Source organism: Nicotiana tomentosiformis, chromosome 7, assembly GCF_000390325.3.
Source record: "Nicotiana tomentosiformis chromosome 7, ASM39032v3, whole genome shotgun sequence".
Lineage (NCBI taxonomy): Eukaryota > Viridiplantae > Streptophyta > Magnoliopsida > Solanales > Solanaceae > Nicotiana > Nicotiana tomentosiformis.
In genome coordinates this window covers 124,438,946-124,466,776 of record NC_090818.1, presented here as the reverse complement: position 1 = coordinate 124,466,776, position 27,831 = coordinate 124,438,946, and the positions used below count along the sequence as shown (strand labels likewise).

At 38.9% G+C, this 27,831-nt stretch overlaps 1 protein-coding gene across 1 annotated transcript; it reads right to left on the bottom strand.

Annotated features, from left to right (window-relative positions):
- Positions 1-2,670: 2,670 nt before the first annotated feature.
- Positions 2,671-3,821, bottom strand: LOC104112756 (putative phytosulfokines 6). The gene is made up of 3 exons (XM_009622768.4): positions 3,551-3,821; positions 3,354-3,421; positions 2,671-2,966 (listed from the first exon to the last, which is right to left on the bottom strand). The coding sequence occupies exons 1-3, from the start codon at positions 3,642-3,644 to the stop codon at positions 2,856-2,858; spliced, it is 273 nt and encodes a 90-aa protein (XP_009621063.1). The 5' UTR covers positions 3,645-3,821; the 3' UTR covers positions 2,671-2,855.
- Between the last annotated feature and the right edge of the window lie 24,010 nt (positions 3,822-27,831).

Sequence of the window (27,831 nt, the reverse complement as noted above, 5' to 3'; positions counted from 1 at the left end):
TTTTACTTGCTCATACTGCATATTAGATGGCGTGGTGAGCGATTGGTTTCTACCATCGGCATTCAGGCTGCCAATTGCTTGTAGCAGTATTTTCCTTTTTCCTTCTTAAATGTTGTCTAGTCATTTGCTATTATATGCCGGGGATGACTTTGATCAAGGTCTTTTTGACTGTTAAATTTTCGTTCTTTAGTGGTGGATATTTCCGGTAGCAATCGTATATTGATTTCTTTTGGTTGTCAAGTTAACTGCAAACGTCATTGCAAATATCGAAATGCATATGCAAGTTTCAAGTGATTGGGTTAGAAATATGCCCTGCTATTTGAGACTTGAGAAGCAAAACATTTCATAGCAAGGGATGGCAAACTTCACAAGTGAAAAATGCATGTCCGAAAGAGAATCTAATTGAAGTGTATTTGATTAGTCAGCAGAAAATGTATTTGTAAAAATATAACCTAAAAGTTGAAAATAATAGTATCGAATAGGAGTCTGCTGATGAAACTTGAGTACTAGATATTAATAGTAATAATGTTCTGAGTGTTAGTTGGACCAATTAATATAAAGTTAAAATATATGCAAATTTGTGAGAATAAAACATATATCAAATCTTGCAACATTTGTATATATATATATATATATATATATATATATATATATATTTTAATCATAACTTTTTACGCGCATTTTTTTTTATAAATCAGTTTTGATAACGCTTTATTTGAGCAACGGATTTATTTAAACCCACGACAAATTGAAAAAGCACTTCTGCCGGTTGACGAATGCTTGTAGAGGTTATAGCAAGTGTTGAATTAACGACTGATTTGAAACCAGATCGGTCTGTGTACATTCTACTATTGTGGTCTCTGTACATTCTACTATTTAAATCGACAGCTGTTAGAAGATAAGACCCTAATACCAATATAGGAGTTTGCTCTTCTGATAGATAGGAGTAGTACATATTAATATTATTATTATTATTATTATTATTATTATGGACTTAAAGGGAAGAAAGCAGACAAGTGCAATAATTGAAGGAATCTGCTAAAGGTCAACTGTGGGTCTACCAATTTTCTCAATTTTGGAATTTGAAATTGACCCTTTTTCTCATGCCGCTGTCCCCTTGTGAATTGTGTTCTTTCTATTCAGAAATAATTTAATCCACCAACCCAATATAAAAGCCTTGGGAATTGAGCCCCCTACAAGGTCTCCCCCCCCACCCCGGCAAAAGAATTTCAATACACAACATCGAATTAAAGATGATTTATTTTAATGTTATACTTCTTGTTTATTTGAGTTGGATTGGAAGTTCAATACTAGTATACTCCACATTCTTTCCATATTCTTTCTTCTATCTTTTTTCTTTTGTGATTTTTTGATTCGAGTTTCTGTACCTATATTGGGTTCTGATTAAATTTGAATTTCGTGCCTGCAAATTCACATTGAAGGTAAAAATATTCCTTAATAAAGGCAAATCATACTTAAGATTTAAGCTCGAGACATCTAATTAGGAACAAAGATCTTTTCGTTATCTAAAAGCACAATAACGGACTGAATATGATTAAAAAGAAGATAAAGAAAATAAGCCACCACCAAAATAAGTAAATTGAGAGAAAAGATGTGATAGTCCGTTTAATCTTTACGCTGTGACGATTGATCACTAAAATGTTAGGATTTTCTGTTTTTGGACTTGAAATATTGTCAAAGTTAATTAACCTACTAATAATTTAGAATAATTATCAAATGTTTGTATCTTATTCTGACGCCGGATTATTTCAATTCTCCATAATTAGAACCATTCCAAAGTTGAATAAAATAACTAAAGAAAGCAATAAATTAGATTTTTTCTCAAACATATGTAAAATACCATTTCCAGCTGTGCATTTATCATTGGAAAAGGTAATGTTATGAGATGATATATAGCTACATAAACTTTTATGGTTTATTTTAGATCAAGTTTTGATTTTTTTTCTTTATTTCTTAAACTCCATTTAGGGGTGGACATAGTTTGAACAAACCCGAAATCCAAATCGAAATTCAATTTTTTTGGTTTGAATTTTCGGATTATGGATTGAATTTCGGGTTTAATTTTTATTTTTTTTGAATTTTGGATTGAATATCGGATTTGGTACTTCGAATTTTGGATATCCGAAAATCCAAAAATTTTATACTTTATATTTAATCCATTATCCATATGACAATAGTAATAAGTTCAAATACCCTGCTCATTAGATACTATCATATATTCAACATTAGTTACAAAGTTACTGTCAGAATAATTTCTATTTGGACATGGTTTTACAGTTTATTATTGTTACTTCTTATTAGTTGTATTAATATCTATATGACATTTCATTGATAATAATTTCATTACTTGAATATTTTATTTGAATTATTACGGTGAGAATTAACTTTTCAAGCTATTTAACATGAGTAATTCATTTGGATATTCATTTTTATAAAAAGAAGAAACATCTCAACTTATAAGTTTAAAACCGAAAATCCAAGACGTAATCCGAAATTGGATTTAAAAAATCCAATCCAATCCGAGCTTATTTGGATTGGATTTGGATTATCATTTCTTCAATCCGAAAATCAAAAATCAAAAATCAAAATCGAAATTTTTATATCCAATTCGAAATCCCCGAACGCCCACCACTAAACGAAAGTAATAAATATCAAAACTTTTGACTACCTTCATAGCTCACAAAACATAGTACTACATCTTATAATACATGGAAATTAATACAATCGGAGTATGATTTTCACGTTCAAGAGATTAACAAAGTTCTTTAAGTAGTGTAATTTGTAGATACAAACTATAGAGAATACTAATCATCCTTTAACAAAAGTTCTTTAATTCAAGGCTTTGGCTTGTGTTGAGTATAAATGTAATCCAAATGAGCCTCTGCAACCATTCTTCTCTTGAAACAACCTTCATCTTTTTCTTCACATTCTTCTATCCCCATGAGCTGTTGAAAAATATACCAAAAAGGGAAAAAATTAAAATAAAAACAAAATAAGAAAAAAAAAGAGAGAATTACAAACTAGAATTTATGTGAACTTAAAGCTTGATATACAACAACAACAAGTACGCTTCAGGTCCAAGCGTATTAAGGTTGACTATATAAATTCTCACTGACTACGTTGGCAGCGACAAGTAGAATCCAATAGCTTTGGTTCAAACCTTTTATTTGTCTAAAAAAAAAATTGTCAAATATATATAACTTTTTAATTTAAAACCTAGTAACTTAAAAGTACTAAAATCCCGAACTTATAAACTTCAAATCCTGACTCTATATCGGTCTATTTAAGGTCATGATATTACAGAAGAGGAAAAAGATAGAAAAAGAACTTACATCGGTGAAGTCTTCAACTTGTGAGGAAATTGGATAGCTAATTCCATTAGATTTAATCTTCTGATTATCTGTTGAAAGTAATTAATTACCAGTTAAAATTTATTTTTGGAAACTTCATGCCTCGAGCTTTGCATGTAAAAACTAGAAACTAATTACAGGGTAAAAAAGGAAAAGAAAAAGATAAAAACATTCCATACCTTGAGAACTTGTAGGCAGAAGACGAGCTGACGTTGTGTAGGAAATAAGCAAAACCAGAAGAGTAAGAAGAAATAGAATATTTCTTTGTTCCATTGCCTTTGGTTGGTTTTGATTTTATTTCTTCTTTTATTGTGTATATATCTGTGTGAGAGAGGAGAGAAGAGAGAGGAGGGGATAGAAGAATAGAGCAGGTGGGAGTTGTATAAATAGCAAGAATTTGGAGAGAATGCCACTAATTAAATTGTTAGTCAAAAGCCAAAACACGAGAAGGAAAGGAAAAGAAAAGAAAACTTGAAATTACTCATGTTCTCGTTAGTTAATAGTTGCTATCTATATCAAATGAACTTGGATACCACATGGTTATCAGCACAGCCGTCAAAATGTTTAAAAAAAAATAGTTATCTGTCTATATTATTCATTAAAAAATGAGTTGGATAATAAACACTTTAAAAACGGGTCGAATATGGATAAGAACCATATTATTCACTTAGAAAATGGATAACCAATGGATAACTAATGAGTTTAACTTTTACATTTGTGAAGCTTCAAATTGGGGACTCCTCAAGATTGAGAGACTAGGAATTCTCCCAAGAGTGATCATATTCAATAAGCCATGGATAATATGGATAATCATATTATCCGCCGGATAATTTATTTTTTATCCGTATTAAATATGGGTCGGGTCAGATAATTTATCCGTTTTTTGAATTATCCATTTTCGACCCCGACCCGCCCGTTTGCCACACCTAGTTACCGGGAAGGATTGTGGTGGAGTAGTAAATACTATATGGGGTAAATTAGTTAATGACAATTAGACGAATGGCTAGATGACACGTGCAACTGAGGACATGTATTATGTGAGTCAACAAATAGTTGGTACCGAATACGAGTATGTAACCGGTGCTGAGTGAGTTCTGAAGGCATTGAAACTGAGAACGAAGGTTTGAAAGTAAGACAATGGTTGGAAAATACAACATTCAATGAGCAGTCGTTACAAGGAATCTCTATATTAATGATCAATCGTTATACATCCATCAATAGTGGTTCTATTCTCATCAAGAAGCGCTTGATTGTGGATCTTGTCTCCCTGGATAGAGATATAAATTGGAAAACTTGTGTCCATAGTGGGACACGAAAAATCATCTCTACTGAATGGCTATAATTTGCTCTCATTTTATAAAATTACTTGCTTTCTTTTGTTCTTATTACCGCTTCTAGAGAGGCTCATCATACAACCAGGCTTGTATTTCTTTTGAGTTATTTTCAATATCTTGATTCTATTTTTATCTATTTTAAATTTTTGGATAAAATTAATTCACGTGTGCATAAATATGTTACAAATTCAATTGTACCGTTTTACGGGTAAACAAATACTAAGTACTCATTCATCTTTAATCAGAGTTACAAGTTCGAGTTCTAAATATAGAGTCGTTTTTATCAGAGAGCGTTTTATCCCACTATATAGGAGACGCAAATTCTATGATGGATGATCATAGAAGCCCTTTTACCATTTTGTATAAATAGGCTATTCTATTTGTACAATAAGATGAAAGGGCACATTTAATCTTTATTTATCTATTAATTTTTGCTTTAGTTTACCGAAACCAATAATATTTGAGACTGGAGAGAAGAAAATACAAGGACTTTCTTGTAAAAAGTTGAAGGCGTGCTTTAACTAAATTAAGGAGAGGTTTTATTTTGACATGAAAAAGTTAAAACTAAAAATAACGAAGAGAAAGAATCCTCCCATTGTTAATTGTTAACGTTAAACCACTGTACGGATAAGTTTGTGGCTAAGCTTCTTGAGTAATATATTATGTACTTAAGAGAAATGTATGTATGAGGTTTTTGTTTTTAAGATGAAATACTCTTAAAATGAGGGTGAATGAGAAATGGAGGGAAAATGAAATTTTTGAGTAAAATTTTAAGTTTTCCCCTCTTGACAATGAGACATTGTCCCATATTGGAAGAGGAAGAGATTTTTGGTGGGTATATATATAATTGCTCTTCTTGTAGCTCTTAAAGAGTTAGAAGAAAGCAAGCCTCGCGCCGTCGTCGTCGTCGCTCGCTCGGCTCGGCTTCGGTCAATTGATTGATTAATTTTTTGGTAAGATTATCCGTATTTGTAACGGATATTTTCCAATCCGTGTATTGACCACAAGGCAGTCGCCTAATGCTCTTCCCACCATGATTGTGCTTGCTCCACAAACAAGCTAATACTTGCTCCACCATGGAGGGTGAACGATTGTTCTTCTTCAACACTGGCTGCTATATATATGTGCAGCAGCTGTTGAAAAAAGACACACAACACACAAGACACAAACTGAAATCGCTCAACAGATTTGGCTATACATTGCACTCCTTCCTCTCAGCATTTCCATACGATTTTCTGAGTTTCTACTCCTTCATTCTGCATTGTTTTAACTTCAAACAAAGCAACTATAAGTGTGATTTGCTACCGAACTTTGTGTTCGCTGAAACACTGGGGTTTGAAGTACCGCTACACCAGTGTGTGATTCGTTCTATCCTGGGAGGAAATAATCCATTACCTTGGGTACTAGGAGGGGATTAAATTCTTTAAGGAAACACTGTGAATTCAGTGGGTTCGAATTAATTACTGTTTCATTATGATAACTTATATTTTGCAGAATTATTATTTACAAATACAGCAATATTGGCGGGACTAACAATCTTAAGAAATTTAATATTTATTTCTGTATTTGTGTTATTCTTATTATTCTGCAAACTAAAACCTTTGTGGTTTTGTGTACTCCCGTTTTGGAGAGTAAAGCCTTTGTGGCGATTTGTTGGAGATTAAAATCTACGTGATTTTTACTCCTGTTTGAAAACGTGTATTAAATGTTTGTTTGTGTCATTTTTTTTTAACAGAAAAAATGACGACTGAAAGCGAAAACCAAGCTGTTCCGATGGTGACTGCCAATGCATCGACAAGCCGAACACTGGCGTTGGCACCGGTAGAAAAACCCGAAAAATTTTCTGGGATTGATTTCAAGCGCTGGCAGCAGAAGATGTTCTTCTACTTAACTACGTTATGTCTACAGAAGTTCATCAAGGAAGATGTTCCTGATCTGCCAGATAAAACTCCAGAGAATGAACGCTTTCTCGTGATTGAAGCGTGGAAGCATTCTGATTTTTTATGTAAGAATTATATTCTTAGCGGACTGGATGATAATCTGTATAATGTATACAGTAGCGTGGAGACGTCAAAAGAATTGTGGAATGCGCTTGAAAAGAAATATAAAACTGAAGATGCCGGGATGAAAAATTCGTTGCCGCAAAATTTTTGGACTACAAAATGGTAGATAGCAAGTCTGTTATTACCCAAGTCCAGGAATTGCAAGTGATTATTCATGATCTACTTGCTGGAGGTCTTGTCATCAACGAAGCATTCCAAGTAGCAGCAATGATTGAGAAGTTGCCTCCGTTGTGGAAGGACTTCAAAAATTATTTGAAACACAAACGAAAGGAAATGTCCCTTGAAGATCTCATTGTTCGGTTGAGAATCGAAGAGGACAATAAAGCTGCTGAAAGGAGAGGCCGTGGAAATTCAACAATAATGGGAGCAAATATTGTTGAAGATAACAAAAAGAGGAAGAAGGCTTCTGGTCCGAAATACAACCCAAGCAAGAAGCGGTTCAGTGAAAACTGCTACAACTGTGGAAAAACCGAACACAAATCTACGGAGTGTCGTACTCCGAAGAAAGACAAGAAAAGGGGTCAAGCAAACATGGTAGTAAAGCATGATGATGTTGATAACTTGTGTGCCATGCTTTCTGAATGTAACTTGGTGGGATATCCTAAACTGTAGTGGTTTGATTCAGGAGCCACTCGCCATATTTGTGCAGTTAGAGAAGCTTTTGCTACTTATGCTCCTGCTGGACCCAGAGAGACAGTTTATATGGAAAATGCTTCAACAGCAAAAGTTGAAGGATATGGGAAGATATTTCTGAAAATGACTTCTGGCAAGGTCATGACTTTGAACAATATCCTTCATGTTCCCGAAATGAGAAAGAATTTAGTCTCTACTGGACTTCTTGTTAAGCACGGTTTTAAGTGCATTTTTGTGTCCAACAAGGTTGTCATTAGTAAGAATGAAATATTTGTAGGAAAAGGTTACCTCACCGAGGGCCTTTTCAATCTGAATGTAATGGTTGTGGAAAACAATAATAATATTTCAGCTTCTCTTACTTACTTGAGTCAAATGATTTATGGCATGTACGTTTGGGTCATGTCAATTATAAAACCTTGCGGAAAATGATTAACTTGGAAGTACTGCCTAAGTTTGAATGCGAAAAATCAAAATGTCAAATATGTGTGGAATCTAAGTATGTTAAACATCCTTATAAGTCAGTTGAAAGGAATTCAAATCCTTTAGACTTAATTCACACAGATATTTGTGACATGAAGTCAATATCATCTCGCGGTGGAAAGAAGTATTTTATAACTTTTATTGACGATGGTACTCGATATTGCTATGTTTACTTACTGAATAGTAAAGATGAAGCAATAGACGCATTCAGGCAATACAAAAATGAAGTTGAAACGCAACTTAACAAGAAAGTAAAAATGATAGAAAGTGATAGGGGTGGTGAATATGAATCTCCTTTTGAAGAAATATGTTTAGAATATGGAATTATTCATCAAACAACAGCCCCTTACACGCCCCAATCTAATGGGATTGCGGAAAGAAAGAATCGCACATTAAAGGAGATGATGAATGCGTTGTTGATAAGTTCTGGTTTGCCACAGAACTTGTGGGGGGAAGCCATTCTTACGGCTAATCGAATATTAAATCGAGTGCCCCATAGCAAAACACAATCCATTCCATATGAAAAATGGAAAGGAAGGAAGCCCAACTTGAATTATTTTAAAGTGTGGGGGTGTTTGGCAAAAGTGCAAGTTCCTAAACCCAAAAGGGTAAAGATAGGACCGAAAACCGTTGATTGTGTTTTCATAGGATATGCGACAAATAGTAAAGCATATCGATTTCTGGTTCATAAATCAGAAAATACCGACATTCATAATAATACGGTTATAGAATCAGATAATGCTGAGTTTTTTGAAAATATATATCCGTATAAAAAGGAATGTGAGTCGTTTGGTGAAGGATCTAAACGACCTCGGGAAGAAACAAAAGAAAGTACATGTAATCAGGAGGATCCAAGACATAGTAAACATCAAAGAACATCTACTTCATTTGGACCAGATTTTGTGACTTTATTATTGGAGAATGAGCCTCAAACATTTAAAGAAGCTATGATTTCTTCGGAATCATTGTTTTGGAAAGAGGCAGTCAATAGTGAAATAGAATCCATATTGAACAACCATACATGGAAATTGGTTGATCTTCCTCCTGGAAATAAACCTTTGGGTTCTAAATGGATTTTTAAGAGAAAAATCAAAGATGATGGCACTATTGATAAATTCAAGGCAAGACTCGTAGTCAAAGGGTATAGACAGCGAGAAGGTCTAGACTACTTTGATACATACTCTCCAGTTATAAGAATTACGTCCATACGGATGTTAGTAGCATTAGCTGCAGTGTATGGTCTTGAAATTCATCAAATGGATGTTAAGACGGCCTTCTTAAATGGAGAGTTGGAGGAAGAAATTTACATGGAACAACCTAAAGGGTTTGTGGTTCCAGGTAAAGAAAAGAAGGTATGTAGACTTGTTAAGTCTCTTTACGGACTAAAACAAGCACCCAAACAATGGCATGCGAAATTTGACCAAACAATATTGTCAAATGATTTTAAGATAAATGAATGTGATAAATATGTGTACATTAAAAATGTTCCAAATCACATAGTCATTGTTTGCCTATATGTGGATGATATGCTGATAATGAGTAATGACATTGCCAACATAAATGCTACTAAGCGTATGCTCAATAGCAAGTTTGATATGAAAGACTTGGGAGTTGCTGATTTAATTCTGAGAATTAAGATCCATAAAACTCCTCAAGGTCTGACATTGTCACAATCTTATTATATTAAGACAGTACTTGAAAAATTCAAGCACTTGGGCTTTAAAGTTGCAAAGACTCCAATTGACGTGAATCTTGCATTAGCAAAGAATAAAGGCCAAAGCATATCACAATTGGATTATGCTCTTGTGTTGGGATGCTTAATGTATATTATGAATTGTACATGACCAGATATAGCTTGTGCTATAAATAAACTGAGTCGATATACGAGCAATCCAGGCCAATCTCATTGGATGGCAATGAAACGAGTTTTGGGATATTTAGAACATACCCAGAACTTTGAATTGCACTACAGTAATTTCCCTGCGGTGATTGAGGGATACTGTGATGCAAATTGGATCACCGGTTCAACTGATTCTAAGTCCACGAGTGGATATGTATTCACTATTGGTGGAGGAGCGGTATCTTGGAAGTCGTCCAAACAAACATGTATTGCCCGCTCTACAATGGAGGCTGAATTCATAGCCTTAGATAAAGCCGGTGAAGAAGCTGAATGGCTCCGAAATTTCTTGGAAGACATTCCATTTTGGCCCAAACCGTTGGCACCAATATGCATACATTGTGATAGTCAAGCGGCAATTGGAAGGGCTGGGAGCGTTATGTATAACGGTAAATCTCGTCATATACGACGAAGACATAAAACCGTTAGGCAATTACTCTCTAGAGGAATTATCACGATTGACTATGTAAAGTCAAGTGATAATGTGTCGGATCCACTTACAAAAGGCCTAACTAGAGAGGTAGTTGAGAAATCATCAAGGGGAATGGGGCTATGGCCGAGAACAAGTCATTGTGGCGGTAACTACCTAGAAGACTGGAGATCCCAAGATCTAGGTTCAAGGAGATCAAACAAAGTCATTAATGACGGTTCAACATTATCAAATAAAATTTAAGTCCGTTCTCGTGATGAGACAATGTTCAGTACCAAGGATAAAGCATTAAGGCTTTTTAATGATTTCTAAATTTGATACGGGGTATATCAAATAGTGTATCTACAGGATGACACGTTTAGAAATCACCTATGTAAGTGTGAAGTGTTAGCCGCTTCAAGGAGAACTTTGTAAGGCCAGTTCTCTACGCACTTATGAAACCAGGCGGTGTTCATGGCTGAAACGAACACAACAATGAGAACCAAAGACGGTTAAGGGTTGATTGTGTGACTTATGGTTGTCTAGGTATACACCAAAGATCGACGGTTCAAAGATATCAAATCTACCGATTGACCGAGTATATCCGACATAAGTTTACTACGGAAAGTTCAAAGGGAAACCTACTTATCCAGATGCAATTAATCCTTGCTTGTAAATCACACAGTTTTTCATGCATACTTCCGTGATATAGCCATTCCCCATTCATGTGGGGGATTGTTGAGGTTTTATTTTTAAGATGTAATATTCTTAAAATGAGGGTGAATGGGAAATGGAGGGAAAATGAAATTTTGAGTAAAATTTTAAGTTTCCCCCTCTTAACAATGAGACATTGTCCCATATTAGAAGAGGAAGAGATTTTTGGTGGGTATATATAATTACTCTTCTTGTAACTCTTAAAGAGTTAAGAAGAAAGCAAGCCTCGCGCCGTCATCGTCGTCGCTCGCTCGGCTCGGCTTCGGCTATGGCTACGGCTTCGGCTTCGGCTTCGGATTCGGATTTGGATTTGGATTTGGATTTGGATTTGGATTTGGATTTGGATTTGGTCAAATGATCGATTGATTGATTAATTTTTTGGACCAAATTTATTTGTTAATAGTAAATATTAACGTAAGATTATCCGCATTTGTAACGGATATTTTTCAATCCGTGTATTGACCACAAGGCAGCCGCCTAATGCTCTTCCCACCATGATTGTGCTTGCTCCACAAATAAGCTAATGCTTGCTCCACCATGGAGGGTGGACGATTGTTCTTCTTCAACACTGGCTGCTATATATATGTGCAGCAGCTGTTGAAGAAAGACACACAACACACAAGACACAAACTGAAATCGCTCAACAGATTTGGCTATACATTGCACTCCTTCCTCTCAGCATTTCCATACGATTTTCTGAGTTTCTATTCCTTCGTTCTGCATTGTTTTAACTTCAAATAAAGCAACTGTAAGTGTGATTTACAACCGAACTTTGTGTTCGCTGAAACACTGGGGGTTTGAAGTACCGCTACACCAGTGTGTGATTCGTTCTATCTTGGGAGGAAATAATCCATTACCTTGGGTACTAGGAGGGGATTAAATTCCTTAAGGAAATACTGTGAATTCAGTGGGCTCGAATTAATTACTGTTTCATTACGATAACTTATATTTTGCAGAATTATTATTTACAAATACAGCAATATTAGCGGGACTAACAATGTATTTAGACAGGTATTGATGTTTTAAAAGTTTTATTCTATTCCTAAATCCTATTTTAAAAGATATGTTCCCAACAAACACTTCAAAAGAAATATGCAAAATTTTATATGGCCAAACAAATAGTACCGTCATTCTTGTTTGATAGTATAAGAGCATCATGTGAACACTACGGGTACGAAGCCGTTTTTATTAGTGAACACTTTATCCTTTAATGTAGGACTTTTTACTGTGAATTCGAATTTGGTAGAGTTTTAATGCGAATATCAAATATAGGCTAAAAAATCAAAAATAAAATAAGATAAGAGCATCATGTGAATACTAGTGTAGTGCTTACCCATACAAGGTATGAAATCGTTTTTGTTAAAGAACACCATATCCCTTAATGCAAGATTTTGTAGTGTGAATTTGAATTTAGTCGAGTTTTAACGAGGATATCAAACACGAGCAAAAAAATCAAAAATAAAATAAGATAAGAGCATCATGTGAACACTATTGCATGGCCTACCACACAAGGTATGAAATCGTTTTTGTTAAAGAATACCTTATCCCTTAATGCAAGATTTTTCAGCGCGAATGCGAATTTAGTCGAGTTTTAATGCAAGATTTTTCAGAGCAAATGCGAATTTAGTCGAGTTTTAATGCAGAATTTTTCAGTGTGAATGTGAATATAGTTGAGTTCTAATGCATGATTTTTCAGCGCGAATGCGAATATAGTCGAGTTTAAATAATGCAGAAACTGCCCAAGAGGTAAAAAAAATCAAAAATAAAATAAAAGCGTCACGTAAATACTACGACGGGCTCTATCCACACAAGGTATGTAGTTGTTTTTGATAGAGAATACTTTATTCCTTAATGCATGAATTTTTAACGTAAATTCAAATTTAGTAGAATTTTAACACGGATATCGAACACGAAATAATAAATCAAAATAAAATTAAATGAGAACATCATGTGAACACTACTGCAGGGGCCATCACACAGTTGTATTGTAACAGGAATAGATTGTCATTATCGGATTATCAGTGTGACTGTGGTCCATATATATTACGACTTCATTAATATTATGGGTTTTGTTTTCATAACGAAACAAAGTGTACTGGCTATTTCTGCTGGCTATTTCTGCAAGACAAAAAAATAACTACTAATAGCACAGTGGTAAAAGTAATCAGAAAAGAATAGTTATTAGAAAGAGAGTCAACTAGTCAAACCTTTGGACTTAGGTCATAGCTGGCCAACTGCTATTTTCAACACACCCAACTTATTTTTCATTCTCCTATAGAATTCTTACTCCTACTTATACTCTCCAATTGAATTATTCAGTTTTCCTTTTCTTTTGATCTTCTTGTTTACTCGAAAAATCGAATAACGTTAAATTTAGGTATAGTTCTAAGGATACGCAAATTTTTTTGATACAAGAATAACAATACTGGTAACTTGAATAAATTGAGACGAAACAAGCACAAAGAAACCTCAATGTATCTGAGAAAAGGATGTGTTTATTGCAATGTGTCTTTAGCTTACAAGGATGCCCCCTTTTATAATAGAGGGTCATTGCTTTATCTATAACAACATAATAAAATAATGCATATAGTGGAGGACCCATGATGATTTGTCTCTTCCTCGGTTCTCGCCAAGATTCTCTCCCTTGGTGCGGTTGTAACGGCTCTTGTCTGCGAGCTTGGTACTGGCTCGAGCTCGGTATTAGATCGAGCCCCCGGTCTTGATTCGAGCTCGATTCTGCCTTGGGGCATCGATATTCGGGGTGAGTGTTGGTCGGTCTAGGCATCTTCGATGAACTATGAATTGTCTCGTAGTTCGATTTGGATATGGGCTCGATAATGATACCGAGTCTTGTCGTTGATCGGTCTATTGGCTCGAAGCTCGACGTCCCTACTTCGGAATTCGATCGAGCTCATCATGTAGATATCCTCCGATCGAAATGTCGTCATCTCGACCGGTCTTTATGACTAAGGATTGGTTTTGACCGTACACAGATAGTCCCCTCGTTTCTCGAAAAAGGATGTGACGAGAAACGATATGATTTCCCTATGGCTCGATCAATTTTTATGCTGTCGTTTTTATCGATCCCGACCATGACGTATGTGATAGCTATCCCATCGGCTCGATTTTACCGAGGTATTTAATACGTGTTAAACAGTGTCGGCCACTGCTGATACTGAACCGTCAAGCCTCAGTCTATAAATAGCCTTTCCATACAACCTTTACCACTTTAGCGTCTTCTCTTCTTCCAAATTCTCTTATTTATCCTCTTCATTTCGTTGCTTCAGAGCCGCCCACACTAGAGTTTTGGTGTTGTCAATTTTTCACTTTTCTTTGCATTCTTTCCTCTCGTACTAATGGCGAAAACTTCAAAAACTGTACCTCAGAAGGAGAAAGCTTCTTCCTCGCGGCCGTCCGATGATAAGGCGCTGGCGGAGCCGTCCGTTCACGACTATGTTTCTGGCCCGTGCACTCTAAAGATCGACTTTAAGGTTGAGAATCCTTCATCCGTTCCGGGTCGATGCGAGCACGTGTCGATGTATATGTGCTCTATAACGGAGGGTCATCTCGAAGCCATCAGAAAAGACTGCAAGTGGGGTTCCGAGGTTGTATTGCAGATCCCATCTCCCGAAGAGAACGTCACCACTCATGTGGAGGATTTTTTAAGTATTTACACTTATCCCTTCACATTGGGACCCGTCGACCCGGTGATTATTGACTTTTGTAAAAGATATGAGGTCACCCTCGGTCAAATTCATCCCTCTTTATGGCGTATAATGATCTTACTGCGCTTCTTCTCTACCAAAGCCGGGGGTTGGATTTTTCTCTGAACCACCTCATACGATTGTACCGGCCTCAGATTTTCCGAGGACTAATCAGACTTCATCGTCGGGCATCAAAAGATTTAATGTCAAGCATCGATGAAGACAAGGATCAGGGTTGGATGGGTCGTTATATTCGAGTGAGGACCCGTGATCTTATTCCGGAAGAGAAGATGCCGTTCCCCGAAGAATGAAATTTTGACAGTAAGTGATTCTTGTTTGCTTTTCGTGTCCTTTTCCTATTTTTTCTGATGTCTTTCCCTGATATTCAGCTACCCCTTGGATGCCATAAGCGGTGCCTGACCTCGAGGATTGGGTTCAGAAGTTAGCCTCGACTTTCTCTTATACCGAACGCGCTTGGCGTGATTTGGCTAAAGGTAGATGGGAGGCCAAGAACCATGGTGAGGTTTGTTTCTTGTGTCCTTCGAAGTATTCTTTGCGTTCTATTTGTTACCGATTTCCTCTTGTGCAGGCATAACCAGAGATGCCGCTTTGAGGCCTTCGAGCGGCGAAGAAGGAAACAAGTCCCTGGTCCCGTAACCGGGGAAGGGTAAGAAGCGAAGAGCTTCCTCTCGATCTGAGGACCCCAAGCCCAAAACTCGGAGGGTGAGGAGAAAAGAAATTTCCCTCTCGATTGACTCAGTCCAACGACTGAGAGAAGAAGAAGAAGAAGAAGATAACTCATCGACTTTGGTAATACGATCTGCGGAGGCCATCGAGGTTGCTAGAGCTCCCGAACCGATAGAGGCTATGCCTGTCAGGGTTGGTTCTGAAGTCCCGAGTCTCGACCGGAGTGCTCCGAGTGATTTGCTCGGGGCTATGACAATAGGTCATTCACCTTCTCTCCCAACTTTTTATGAAGAGGCGTTAAAGGAAGCTCGAGAATTGAAGACTCCCAATATCGGGGCAGGCTTTGGTGTAGGGGACCCTTTGGGATTACTTTACTGGAGTCGATGATGCTTCCGATATCGGTGACGCTTTTCTTTTATTAGAGGAGGCTCAACATTTCATTACTCGGGTAATGATTCTTCCACACGGTTTCTTTGTTCTTTTCCATACTTGACTTGTGTTTCTTACTGTGCAGGCCATTAGTAGGTTTCGAGTCGATCTTAGCCAGTGTGAGGCCGAGCTCCGTAAGGTCTCAGGTGAGAGAGACGCCCTGCGGCTTCTTTGCAGCCAAAAAGACGAGGCTATAAGGGATCTCCAAGCGGATTTAACTAAGGTTCGTGAAGAAAAGGTCGAGCTTCATAAGCAGGTGAGCCTTGTTCTATTAAAGTATGGGTCTGACTCAACTGTGGAAGTTAACCCTTCATTGTCTCAGTTGCAGCAAAAGATCGAAAAGATCAGGTTACTTCGGGAGGAAGTTGATCAAATCCGAGTTGAATGCAATCGGTGGAAGGAGACTATCGACTGCCTGGCTGCTAAAAAGGAAACCTTCTTGACAAAATTATTATCGGCCGACATTCAACTTCAAAGTGTCAAGCTAAAGGGATCAGTTCAAGATAAGAAGATCGATGAGCTTGAAACACGGCTTGCTGAGGCTAAGGCGGAGGTTGAGTTGTCGAAAGTTTTGGCGGATAAGTCCATTGCTGTATATCGGGCTGATGCTGAGGCTGCTCAGATGGAGGCCCGGGAGGCAGCGAATACTGCCGATGCTCGAACTCATTGGGTTGCCTAACTTGCTAAATGTAGGTCACGGAGGGAGACCCTCGAGGAGATACACGCTTGAGGCTTCGACCTTACTGAAGAGATAAAAAAGGCAAAAGAGCTCGAAGCGGAAGCTGAAGCCTTGGCTTCTGATGATGATGATGACGATGATAGAAAAAGCGGATCCGAGGATGGGGAAGAGCTCGACAGTAGAGTGAATGCTCCGGTGGGTGACCAGGAAGCTTAGTTTCTAATTCTTCACGTTTGTAAATTAATCATGCAGGCAATCTTGTATATATATATATATAACAAGGTCGACTTGTTTTTGTTTTGTGAAGACCTTTAATCAAATGTTGATCTCGTAGTCTCTATGATCGATCAGATTTGAAGTGATGTAGCCCTTAGGTTTGCTAGTTGAGTCGATGATTCAAACTTTAAAGAAACATAATCTGTTGGTGTAATGGTTGAGTTAATGTAAACTCAGAGTAAAAGTAGCTTATTAATAGTCGAGTGAATGTTTCGAACTCGAAATAATGTGGCCCGTAGGCATAATGGTCGAGTGAATGCTTGCTCGAGCTCGTAATAAAAGTAGCCTGTAGGCTTAATAGTCGAGTGAATTTCTCGAAATAATGCAGCTCGTAGGCGTAATGGTCGAGTGAGTGCTTGCTCGAACTCGTAGTAAAAGTAGCTCGTAGGCTTAATAGTCGAGTGAGTGTTTTGAAGTCAAAACAATGTAGCCCGTGGGCGTAATGGTCGAGTGAGTGCTTGCTCGAACTCGTAGTAAAAGTAGACCGTAGGCTTAATAGTCGAGTGAATGTTTCGAACTCAAAACAATGTAGCCCGTAGGCATAATGGTCGAGTGAATATTTTCTCGAACTCGTAATAAAAGTAGCCCATAGGCTTAATAGTCGAGTGAATTTCTCAAAATAAAGCAGCCCGTAGGCGTAATGGTCGAGTGAGTGCTTGCTCGAACTCGTAGTAAAAGTATCTCGTAGGCTTAATAGTCGAGTGAATTTCTCGAAATAATGCAGCCCGTAGGCGTAATGGTCGAGTGAGTGCTTGCTTGAACTCGTAGTAAAAGTAGCCCGTAGGCTTAATAGTCGAGTGAATCTTAATTCTGGTTGCACAATAAATCTCAAGTCATAGTACATGTGGTCATGTTTTGTGCCTATGTTCGGGCCAATCTACATGAGCATGGTTCGTTTTGACCATTTTGGCTCTTATAATTTTTCCTGTTGGAGCCCTATTATTGTGAAATGATTTTCTTGCATCTGAACTTGATGTATTTGAGGGCCTGATGCCCCCCGGTATTCGAGGTCAATTGGAAAGAGGCCTCGGATACTGTTAAAAGTGCAGCACGATCGATGATTGCCTCATTAAAAACCCTTGCCGAAAAACCCATTTGGGATAAAACCGGTTTAAGGGAAAAAGAGTGCAACACGTGCCTTTAGGCGAAAGATCCACCTCAGCTCTTGTTCGGACTTCTGCAGGGGGTCAGTTAAATGAATATTGAAAGGTCGTACCTTATCAGTAGTACCGTTTTAGATGTGATACATTCCAACTGCTTGATAGTTGTTTGCCGTTTATGATGCCGAGCTTGTATGATTCCTTTCTAACGTTCTCGAGCACCTGATATGGTCCTTCCCAGTTCGGTCATAATTTTCCTTCATTTGGGTTCCGGGTATTGATGGTGACTTTTCTTAACACTAAGTCCCCGGGCTTGAAATGGCGAAGCTTAGTTCTTCGATTATAATACCTTTTGATTCGTTGCTTTTGGGCGACCAATCGGACGAGGGAAGCTTCTCGTCCTTCGTCCGATAATTCAAGGCTGGTGTTCATAGCCTCGTTATTTCATTCTTCTATCATGAATCGAAATCTGGGACTAGGTTCACCGACTTCGACTGGTATCAATACTTCGAAACCATATACTAAGGACAATGGGGTCGCCCCCGTACTGGATTTTGATGTTGTCCGGTATGCCCAAAGGACTTCGGGCAGAATTTCTCTCTATTTTCCCTTAGCGTCGTTCAACTTCTTCTTCAGGTTTTGAAGAATAGTCTTGTTTGTTGATTCGGCCTGTCCGTTCCCACTGGGGTGGTATGGTGTTGATAGTATCCTTCTTATTTTGTGATCTTCGAGGAATTTTGTGACTTTGCTGCCAATGAATTGCTTCCCATTGTCGCATACTATTTCAGTGGGTATCCCGAATCGGCATATGATATGATCCCAAATGAAGTCTATAACTTCTTTCTCCCTTATTTTCTCGAACACCTGCACTTCAACCCATTTAGAAAAATAGTCAGTCATAAATAAAATGAATTTGGCTTTACCCGGGGTCGATGGCAGAGGGCTGACGATGTCCATTCCCTATTTTATGAACGTCCATGGGGATAGGACCGAGTGAAGTTGCTCTCCGGGTTGATGGATCATCGGCGCAAACCTTTGACATTTTCCACATTTACGAACAAATTCTTTCGCATCTTTGCCCATATCGATCCAATAACACCCCGATCTGATCACTTTTCGAACTAATGCATCGGCACCAGAGTGATTCACACAAGTGCCCTCATGTACTTTCCGTAGGATGTACTTGGTATCTCCCGGACCCAAGCATATTGCCATCGGTCCATCGAATGTCCTTCGATATAGTGTTCCGTCTGTGGCCAATGTAAATCGAGCAGCTTTAGTCCGTAGGGTCCTGGAATCTTTATGGTCCGGTGGGAGCTTTCCGTTTTTTAAGTATTCAATATACTTGTTTCTCCAATCCCAGGTTAAGCTAGTAGAATTTATCTCGGCGTGCCCATCTTCGATTACCGATCTTGAAAGTTGAACGACAGTCCCTGAGTTCCAATCATCTACCTCGACCGACGATCCCAAATTCGCAAGAGCATCGGCCTCATTATTTCATTCTCGCGGAACATGCCGTAGAGTCCATTGTTTGAAATGGTGCAAAGTGATAAGCAGTTTGTCCAAATACCTTTGTATTCTACTTTCCCGGACTTCGAAGGTTTTGTTCACTTGACTCACCACCAGCAAAGAGTCACAATTAGCCTCAATGACCTCTGCTCCCAAGTTTTTAGCTGGCTCGAGACCTGCAATCATGGATTCATACTCGGCCTCGTTGTTAGTTAACCTAATAGTTTTAATAGCTTGCCTAATAATGTTGCTCGTAGGGGGTTTCAAAACTATCCCTAGCCCGGACCCCTTTTCATTCGTAGCCCCGTCCATAAAAAGGATCCATACCCCCGATGATACACCTAATTTTAACAGGAGTTCTTTTTCGACTTCGGGTACGAGGGTTGGCGTGAAGTCATCCACAAAGTCTGCTAAAATTTGAGACTTGACGGTCGTACGGGGTTGATATTCGATATCATACCCACTGAGTTCGATGGCCCATTTGGCCAATCGGCCTGATAGTTCGGGCCTATGTAAAATATTACAAAGTGGGCAGGTGGTCAATACGCTTATGGGATGACATTGAAAATACGGTCTTAACTTTCTAGAGGTGCTTGTTAGCGCAAGTGCCAATTTTTCTAAGTGAGGATACCTAGTTTCCGCTTCTCTTAAGGTCCAACTTACGTAATAAACGGGAAATTGCGTACCTTGCACTTCTCGAACCAGGACACTGCTTACGGCGACTTCTGATACCGCCAAGTACAAGTAAAGTTTTTCGTTGGTTTTAGGAGTGTGAAGCAGTGGTGGGCTCGATAGATATCGTTTCAATTCCTGTAATGCTTGTTGGCATTCCAGTGTCCAAGCGAAGTCGTTCTTCTTTTTGAGTAGAGAGAAAAATTTGTGACTTCGATCTGATGATCTTGAAATGAATCGGCCTAAGGCTGTAATTCTTCCTGTTAACCTTTGTACGACTTTCACGCTGTCCACGATAGTGATGTCCTCGATGGCCTTGATTTTGTCGGGGTTAATCTCGATTCCCCGATTTGACACCATGAAGCCGAGGAACTTGCCCGAACCGACCCCGAAAGCACATTTTTTGGGGTTGAGCTTCATGTTGTATTTCCTCAGAATCTCGAATGTTTCCTGCAAATGGGCCAAATGGTCCTCTACGCGTAGGGACTTAACTAGCATGTCATCAATATAGATTTCCATCGATTCACCTATTTGTTCTTCGAATATTTTATTTACTAAGCGTTGATAAGTGGCTCCTGCATTTTTTAGCCCGAAGGGCATTACATTATAACAATATGTTCCATATCTGGTCACAAATGAAGTCTTTTCCTGGTCCTACGGGTTCATCTGAATTTGATTATACTCGGAATATGCATCGAGAAAGGTGAGGATTTCGTGGTCGGCTGTGGCATCGATCATGCAATCGATGTTGGGCATCGATATGTGACGTACAGTCAATATCGGTTTCTGTTCGACCTTGGTTCTCTGTTGATTTCCCTTTGGATTTTAGTGGTTGTGTGGTTATGATGCACGGGTCCATACGGAGCTCCCAATTGATCGTCCTCGACCCTGATTTTTGATTGATAACGGTTGTGTACATCTGCCCAAGTTATTGCTGGGTACTCGATCAAATTTTGTTTCAGCCGACGTGATGCTGTCGAACTTCGCTCGTTCAACCCTTGGGTGAAAGCTAGTACGGCCCAATCATTCGTGACTGGTGGCAAATCCATACGTTCCATTTGAAATCGGGATACGAATTCTCTCAGTATTTCGTTACCCATTTGTTTTACTTTGAAGAGGTCTGATTTCCTTGTTGCAACTTTTACGGCACCAGCATGTGCTTTTATGAACGAATCTGCTAACATGGCAAAATAATCGATGGAATTTGGTGGTAAGTTGTGATACCAGATCATTGATCCCTTTGCGAGGGTCTCTCCGAACTTTTTCAACAACACGGATTCGATCTCATCATCTTCTAAATCATTGCCTTTGATGGCACATGTGTAGGAGGTGACATGTTCGTTAGGATCGGTCGTACCGTTATATTTGGGAATTTCGGGCATACGAAATTTTTTGGGGATTGGTTTTGGGGCCGCGCTCGAGGGAAAAGGCTTTTGTATGAATTTTTTTGAATCAAGCCCTTTTATCATTGGCGGAGCCCCCGGGATATGATCGACCCTAGCATTATACGTTTCCACTTTTTTGTAGTTGGCTTCGACTCATTTTGTGAGTTCCTCGAGCAATTTAGCAATTTCTGGAGCGGTCCCCGATTCTTGCTCGTTTGATTTCACTATGGTGGGCTCCGTTCTGGGGGTGACTTCTCGAAGAAGTGGATTGGAGTTCGGCCTGCTTTGTATATGAGTTTGGCTCTGCAACTGAGCTATCGCTGCTTGTTGGGCTTGTAGTATTTCGAAAATCATACGCAAGCTGACCCCGATTTCCCCCATGCTGTGGGTGTCTCGGGCTACGGGTCGAGCACCGCCCTGAATGCTTCTTTCCGGTTCGGAATGCTAATTCACCTCCAGAGCTATTTGTGAATTGACATCTAATGGTACTTCGGCTCGAATTTCGGGTTCTTTGATTCGAGCCTCGTTGCCATCATCAGGTAACCTTCCGGCCCGGGTGCAAAGTTGTTGGTTTCATCTTGAAGGCCGACTTCAAGGTCGATAGGTAGGGCCATTGCTGACTTGAAGTTGTAAGCTGGAGTGTACTGTAGATTTATATCAAACAATCACTGTTACCCTTAGCCCCACGGTGGGCGCCAAACTGTTTACCCGAAAAATTGAATAACGTTAAATTTAGGTATGGTTCTAAGGATACGCAAATTTCTTTGATACAAGAATAACAATACTGGTAACTTGAATAAATTGAGATGAAACAAGCACAAAGAAACCTCAATGTATCTGAGAAAAGGATGTGTAAAGGATGTGTTTATCGCAATGTGTCTTTAGCTTACAAGGATGCCCCATTTTATAATAGAGGGTCATTGCTTTATCTATAACAATATAATAAAATAATATATATAATGGAGGACCCATGATGATTTGTCTCTTCCTTGGTTCTCGCCAAGATTCTCTCCCTTGGTGCGGTTGTAACGGCTCTTGTTTGCGAGCTTGGTACTGGCTTGAGCTTGGTATTAGATCGAGCCCCTGGTCTTGGTTCGAGCTCGATTCTGTCTTGGGGCATCGATATTCTGGGCGAGTGTTGGTCGGTCTAGGCATCTTCGATGAACTATGAATTGTCTCGTAGTTCAATTTGGATATGGGCTCGATAATGTTACCGAGTCTTGTCGTTGATCGGTCTATTGGCTCGAAGCTTGACGTCCCTACTTCGGAATTCGACCGAGCTCATCATGTAGATATCCTCCGATCGAAACGTCATCGTCTCGACCGGTCTTTATGACTGAGGATCGGTTTTGACCGTATACACTTCTATAATTTTTTGTTGTAGTTTCCTAATTTTTCCACAATTATATTAAGTCTTGACTGGTCCAAGGTGGCAATGCAATAATAGAAATGCTTAGGCTAAACTACACTTACAATGACAATAAATAGTTAATGTAAAAAAAAGGCAGCCCGGTGCACTAAGCTCCCGCTATGCGCGGGGTCCGGGGAAGGGCCGGACCACAAAAACGTCTATTGTACGCAGCCTTACCCTGAATTTCTATAAGAGGTTGTTTCCACGGCTTGAACACGTGACCTCCAGGTCACATGGCAGCAACTTTATTAGTTACGCCAAGGCTCCCTTTGAAATAGTTAATATATTATAAAACTAAATAAATCTGATCTATTATTTGGAGAACTAGAGTAAAATTTCAGACATCAGTATGATATTATTCAAGTATTAATATTTCCTTCTTTTAAAGATTTAATTGACAATGCAAAGAATAAATATACTATCGGTGCATTTTGACATGTTATAGCAGGTAATCTGTCTAATTTTTTATATTATTAACTTACTTTGAAATATTACATGTATTTTTTATGATCTATATAAAAATTCTTTTACACTCAACTTGACTTTGTTTTCAAATTACAAGGTTGTATACTTCACTTGGATTATAGTTAAAACTTCTAACAAGCAAGATTTCTTTAATTTGGACGGTAGTTTGTTTCCAACCCACCCCTTGTTTTTTCTGGTTGGTCTCTTTGTTTTGGTTTATATTATTTAACTCTATCTAGAGAAGTATAGACTATATTCCAAACATATAAAAGATTTGCGAGGTATGCTTGCTGACTTTCTAACCACTAGCATGCCAAGTTATTTATTTAAGTAATAAAATGTGAATGTAAATGATCAGAATGCTATTAAGTTCATGAACCAAGTAATACATGAAAAAAAAAGAGCTTAAGTTCTATGAGTTGACAACATAAAAAATATTTATACACTCGGACTATATAAGATAATTACCAGTAAATTGGTATAATAACCATTAGTTGGTAATATAATAAAAATTAAAACAAATTTGTTATTTAATAATCAAACTATACTATTAGTATAAAAAAAACTTTATACTTTTCAAGTTTACAACTTAAACCCAAGAAAGAAAGAGGGGGCCGGTGAGTTTGGAAGCACAAAAGTGTCGATGCTTTAGGGGTGAAGTCAAGAAATTCAATAATTTTAAACACTCTTTGTGAGTGGACTATGTAAAGGTGTTCAAAGTCTATTTTTATCAATAATAAATAATATTTTTTTTAATACACAATATAACTTCTTGGCGAAGGATATTCAGTTAACTACCTTTGGCAAGGCATAACTTTGCCCCTAAATACCTCTATTATATAATAATAGAAGATTAAGTGGCTTAATTGGTGTTATCTATGTCATTTCCACTCTCAACATAATACTATACTAGTAATAGTTCTATCTAGGCAATACTATTAAGTTAAAACCTGAACATGTTTGCCTCCAGGTAGCGGCATTGGCATAATGTCATCCATTTTCATCGGTGTGAATAGTGATAATGACAAATGACCTCCTCATAACTAAAGGTTTTAGCCTATTATTTGCTCTCTTTTGCTTAGATTTTGGGTCAAAAATACGTAAAGGTATTCCCGAAAACTAACTTAATGTGCTTGCTTGCAGGGTTTGGTCAAAATGAGGTAAAGAAGCCAAAATCAACTCATGAAGGAGTCAAACCTGCACAAATCCAAGGCTGAGACTGGAGCGCTGAGAGCAGCAGAAAAGCGCGGCCGTGTAAGGACCACCGCTGAGGACAGCCACTATTATGCGGTCCGCGAAAGTAGATTCAGAGAAACTTCTTTGAGTACTAAAATCACCGCTGACCGTGTTGGAAAGGCGCGGCCGCGAAATCTTTGGCGCGGCCGCGGGGGGAATTTCGCTGAGAGCGCATCTTGAGGTTCAGAGACCCTGCAAGCCGGGCTTAACTGAAGAACGCGGTCCGCGTCCAAATTAAGCGGCCGCAATGGAAGCACACACGAATGCGGTTGAAATTACGCGGTCCGCAAAACTAAGCCCAATCCAAGCCCAGTATTGAAGAAATGCGGACCACGCTCATTATTACGCGACCACGAAAGCTCAAGCGCGGACGCCGTCAGAATTACACATCCGGGAATACTTCGCAGGGGCATTTTTGTCCGAAAATTTCAGCCTAGTATAAATAGATCTTTTTATCAATTTTGGGTTAAGTTTTGTTGAGCAGAGCACGTGAACGACTGTTTTTCCCCTTTTTAGGCAATTTTAGAGTAGATTTACCTTCAAACTTTAAATTTTCTTCTTGAACTTTAATTTTATGGCTTATATTTCATCTTTATCTTTGATTTCTGCTGTTATTACGCAAGTGTAATTATCCCGCCCCGGATTCGGGCGGGCAATTTTTCAAATTACAAATATCATGCTGACCCTATTGGAGCAAAGGGGCTTCTTCACTGGAGCTCCTCATCAGAACGCATACAAGCATATAAAGGGTTTTGTAGACACATGCTGGGGGAGCAAGCAAACGAACGTGTCGGAGGACGCTCTGAGATTGAGACTTTTCCCATTTTCACTTAAAGGGAAAGCTTTGGACTAGCTCGAGAGGCTACCCAATCACTCCATACACACGTGGAATGAGTTGGCAAAAATGTTTATAGCCAAATTTTTCTCACCGGGTCATATGGCAGCATTGAGGGATGAGATCTTAGCCTTTAAACAAGAACCTAATGAACCCCTACATGAAATCTGGGAGCGATATCGGACAATGGTCAAGGAATACCCAAACAATGATATGGTTGAAGCAATGATTTGGCAGACATTCTATATGGGCATCAACAGGACCAACCAGTGTGTGGTGAATCAACTAGCTGGGGGAAATTTTATGAAAATGCCTTATGCCGATGCTTGTGACATACTTGATGAGATGGCTGACATATCCTCAGCTTGGCAGAGTCGGGCAAATGTTCCTCAGGGTAACCCTAATGTCATCCATCTTAACAAGGAATTTTATGATCACGGACAAGCCATAGCCGAGTTGACAACTACTATGAATCAGTTAGTAAAGGCCCAGCTTCAGCAAGTTCAAGGGACAAAGCAAGTAAATGCCATGGAAGGGGTAAATGTCATGGTCAACAAGAGGAGATAGCGTGGTCAACAAGTACAAAACAGTCAAGATCAATATGAGCAAAGTGGTAGTGGTTACAATCAAGACGATTCTTATGATGATCAAAGTGAGGAAGTGTTATATGCCAATAACTACCAAGGTCAATGGAGCAATGATCCAAATCAACAATGGAGATCGCAAGGGAACAATCAAAATTGGGGCAACCAAGGCCAAGGGAACAATCAAAATTGGGGCAACTAAGGCCAAGGGAATTGGAACAATGGCAACGACAACAACTCGAATAATTAGGAGAACAACAATCAGAATTGGGGGAACTACAATAATAATTAGGGTGGCAATGGAAACCAAGGGGGTTGGAATAATAATAATCAAGGCAACCGGGGGTCGGGCTTTCAAAGGCTCCCGATGTATCTACAATCCAACAATTCGCCTCCATATTCGTCTCAAGGGCAAAGTTCTTCAAACAATGAGATGGGGCTGATAGACAGTATGTTCAAATAAATGATGGAAAGGAATGCTGACTCCAATGCACAAATAGCCTCCCATACTACCTCTATTCGCAACTTGGAAATACAAATGGGTCAAATTTCTCAAGCATTGAATATTCTCCCTAAGGGGGCACTACCAAGTGATACGGTAGTAAACCCGAAGGGTGGAAACAATACAGGCCATGCTATGGCGGTGACCACAAGAAGCGGTAGAGGTAGAGATGCAAGTACCTCAAATCCAAAGAAGATTATGAGTGATGATGTTGTGTTGCAAGAAGATGATGAGATTCAAGCCAATCATGAGAATGTGAATGATGAAGTGAGGATCGATATTGATGACAACATGGAGGAGACTCAAAATGATGTGAGCCCGTCTAGGAAACACGTGATAGGCATACCAGAAATGGTAGTGCCTAAAGCCAAGGCCCCTTTGCCAAGGCCTCCTCCACCGTATCCTCAAAGGCTTGCAAAGCAAAATAATGAAAACCAATTCAAGAAGTTTATTGAGATGATGAAAAGTTTATCAATCAATGTGCCCTTGGTGGAAGCTCTCAAACAAATGCCGGGATATGCCAAGTTCATGAAGGACTTGGTAACTAAGAAGAGATCTATGAATTGTGATGTCACGACCCAACTGGAGGGTCATGACTAGCACCCGGGCCATACTTGCCGAGCACCAACGTACATTTTATCTAACCTTTCTTATTATCTTTAAGGGCCGGCAAGATCAATATAAATAGTAGACATGGATCATGAACATCCAACAATGAAAGATAATGTCATGAACATACATAACATGGGACGACAATGCTGTCAAGAAACTATATATAAGGTACGAGCTATCATGATGCCATGAAAGACTATACAACAAAAATCAGCCGAAAAGGCATTCTAAACCATACATAAGTCGACACCTGTCTATGAGCCTCTAAAGGAACATAAGTGCTACAACATTGCCGGAACAGGGCCCCGACATACCCATAATGTCTATAACAAAAATGCATACCAAGACCACGGCAAGTCCGGAGAAGGGATCTCGCCAATAACCGCTGAACTGGACAGCCTACTGTGGTGGGGGAGCTACGTCTACCTGTCTATCAGGACCTGCAGCACGACATGCAGCGTCCACAAATAAAAAGGACGTCAGTACGAATAAAGTACTGAGTATGTGAGGCAAGAAAGCATAAGTAAGAACAGTAATGTAAACAGGGATAGAGAATATACAACCTGTGACATCTGGGTACCTCTGAGGGCTACTGACATGAAATACATGATACATACATATATATACATAAACTTTTAAAACATACGCCTTTGTGGGCATCACCATCATCATATCGTACCCGGCCATAATAGGCTCGGTAAAACGTACCCGGCCATCATAGGGCTCGGTAGAATCGTACCCGGCCACGTGGAGCTCGGTAAAACCCAACTGATCAGTGGTTGCACAATAGGTGCCGTACCCGGCCGACTATAGCGCGGCTCGGTAGAGTAAAATAGATACATAT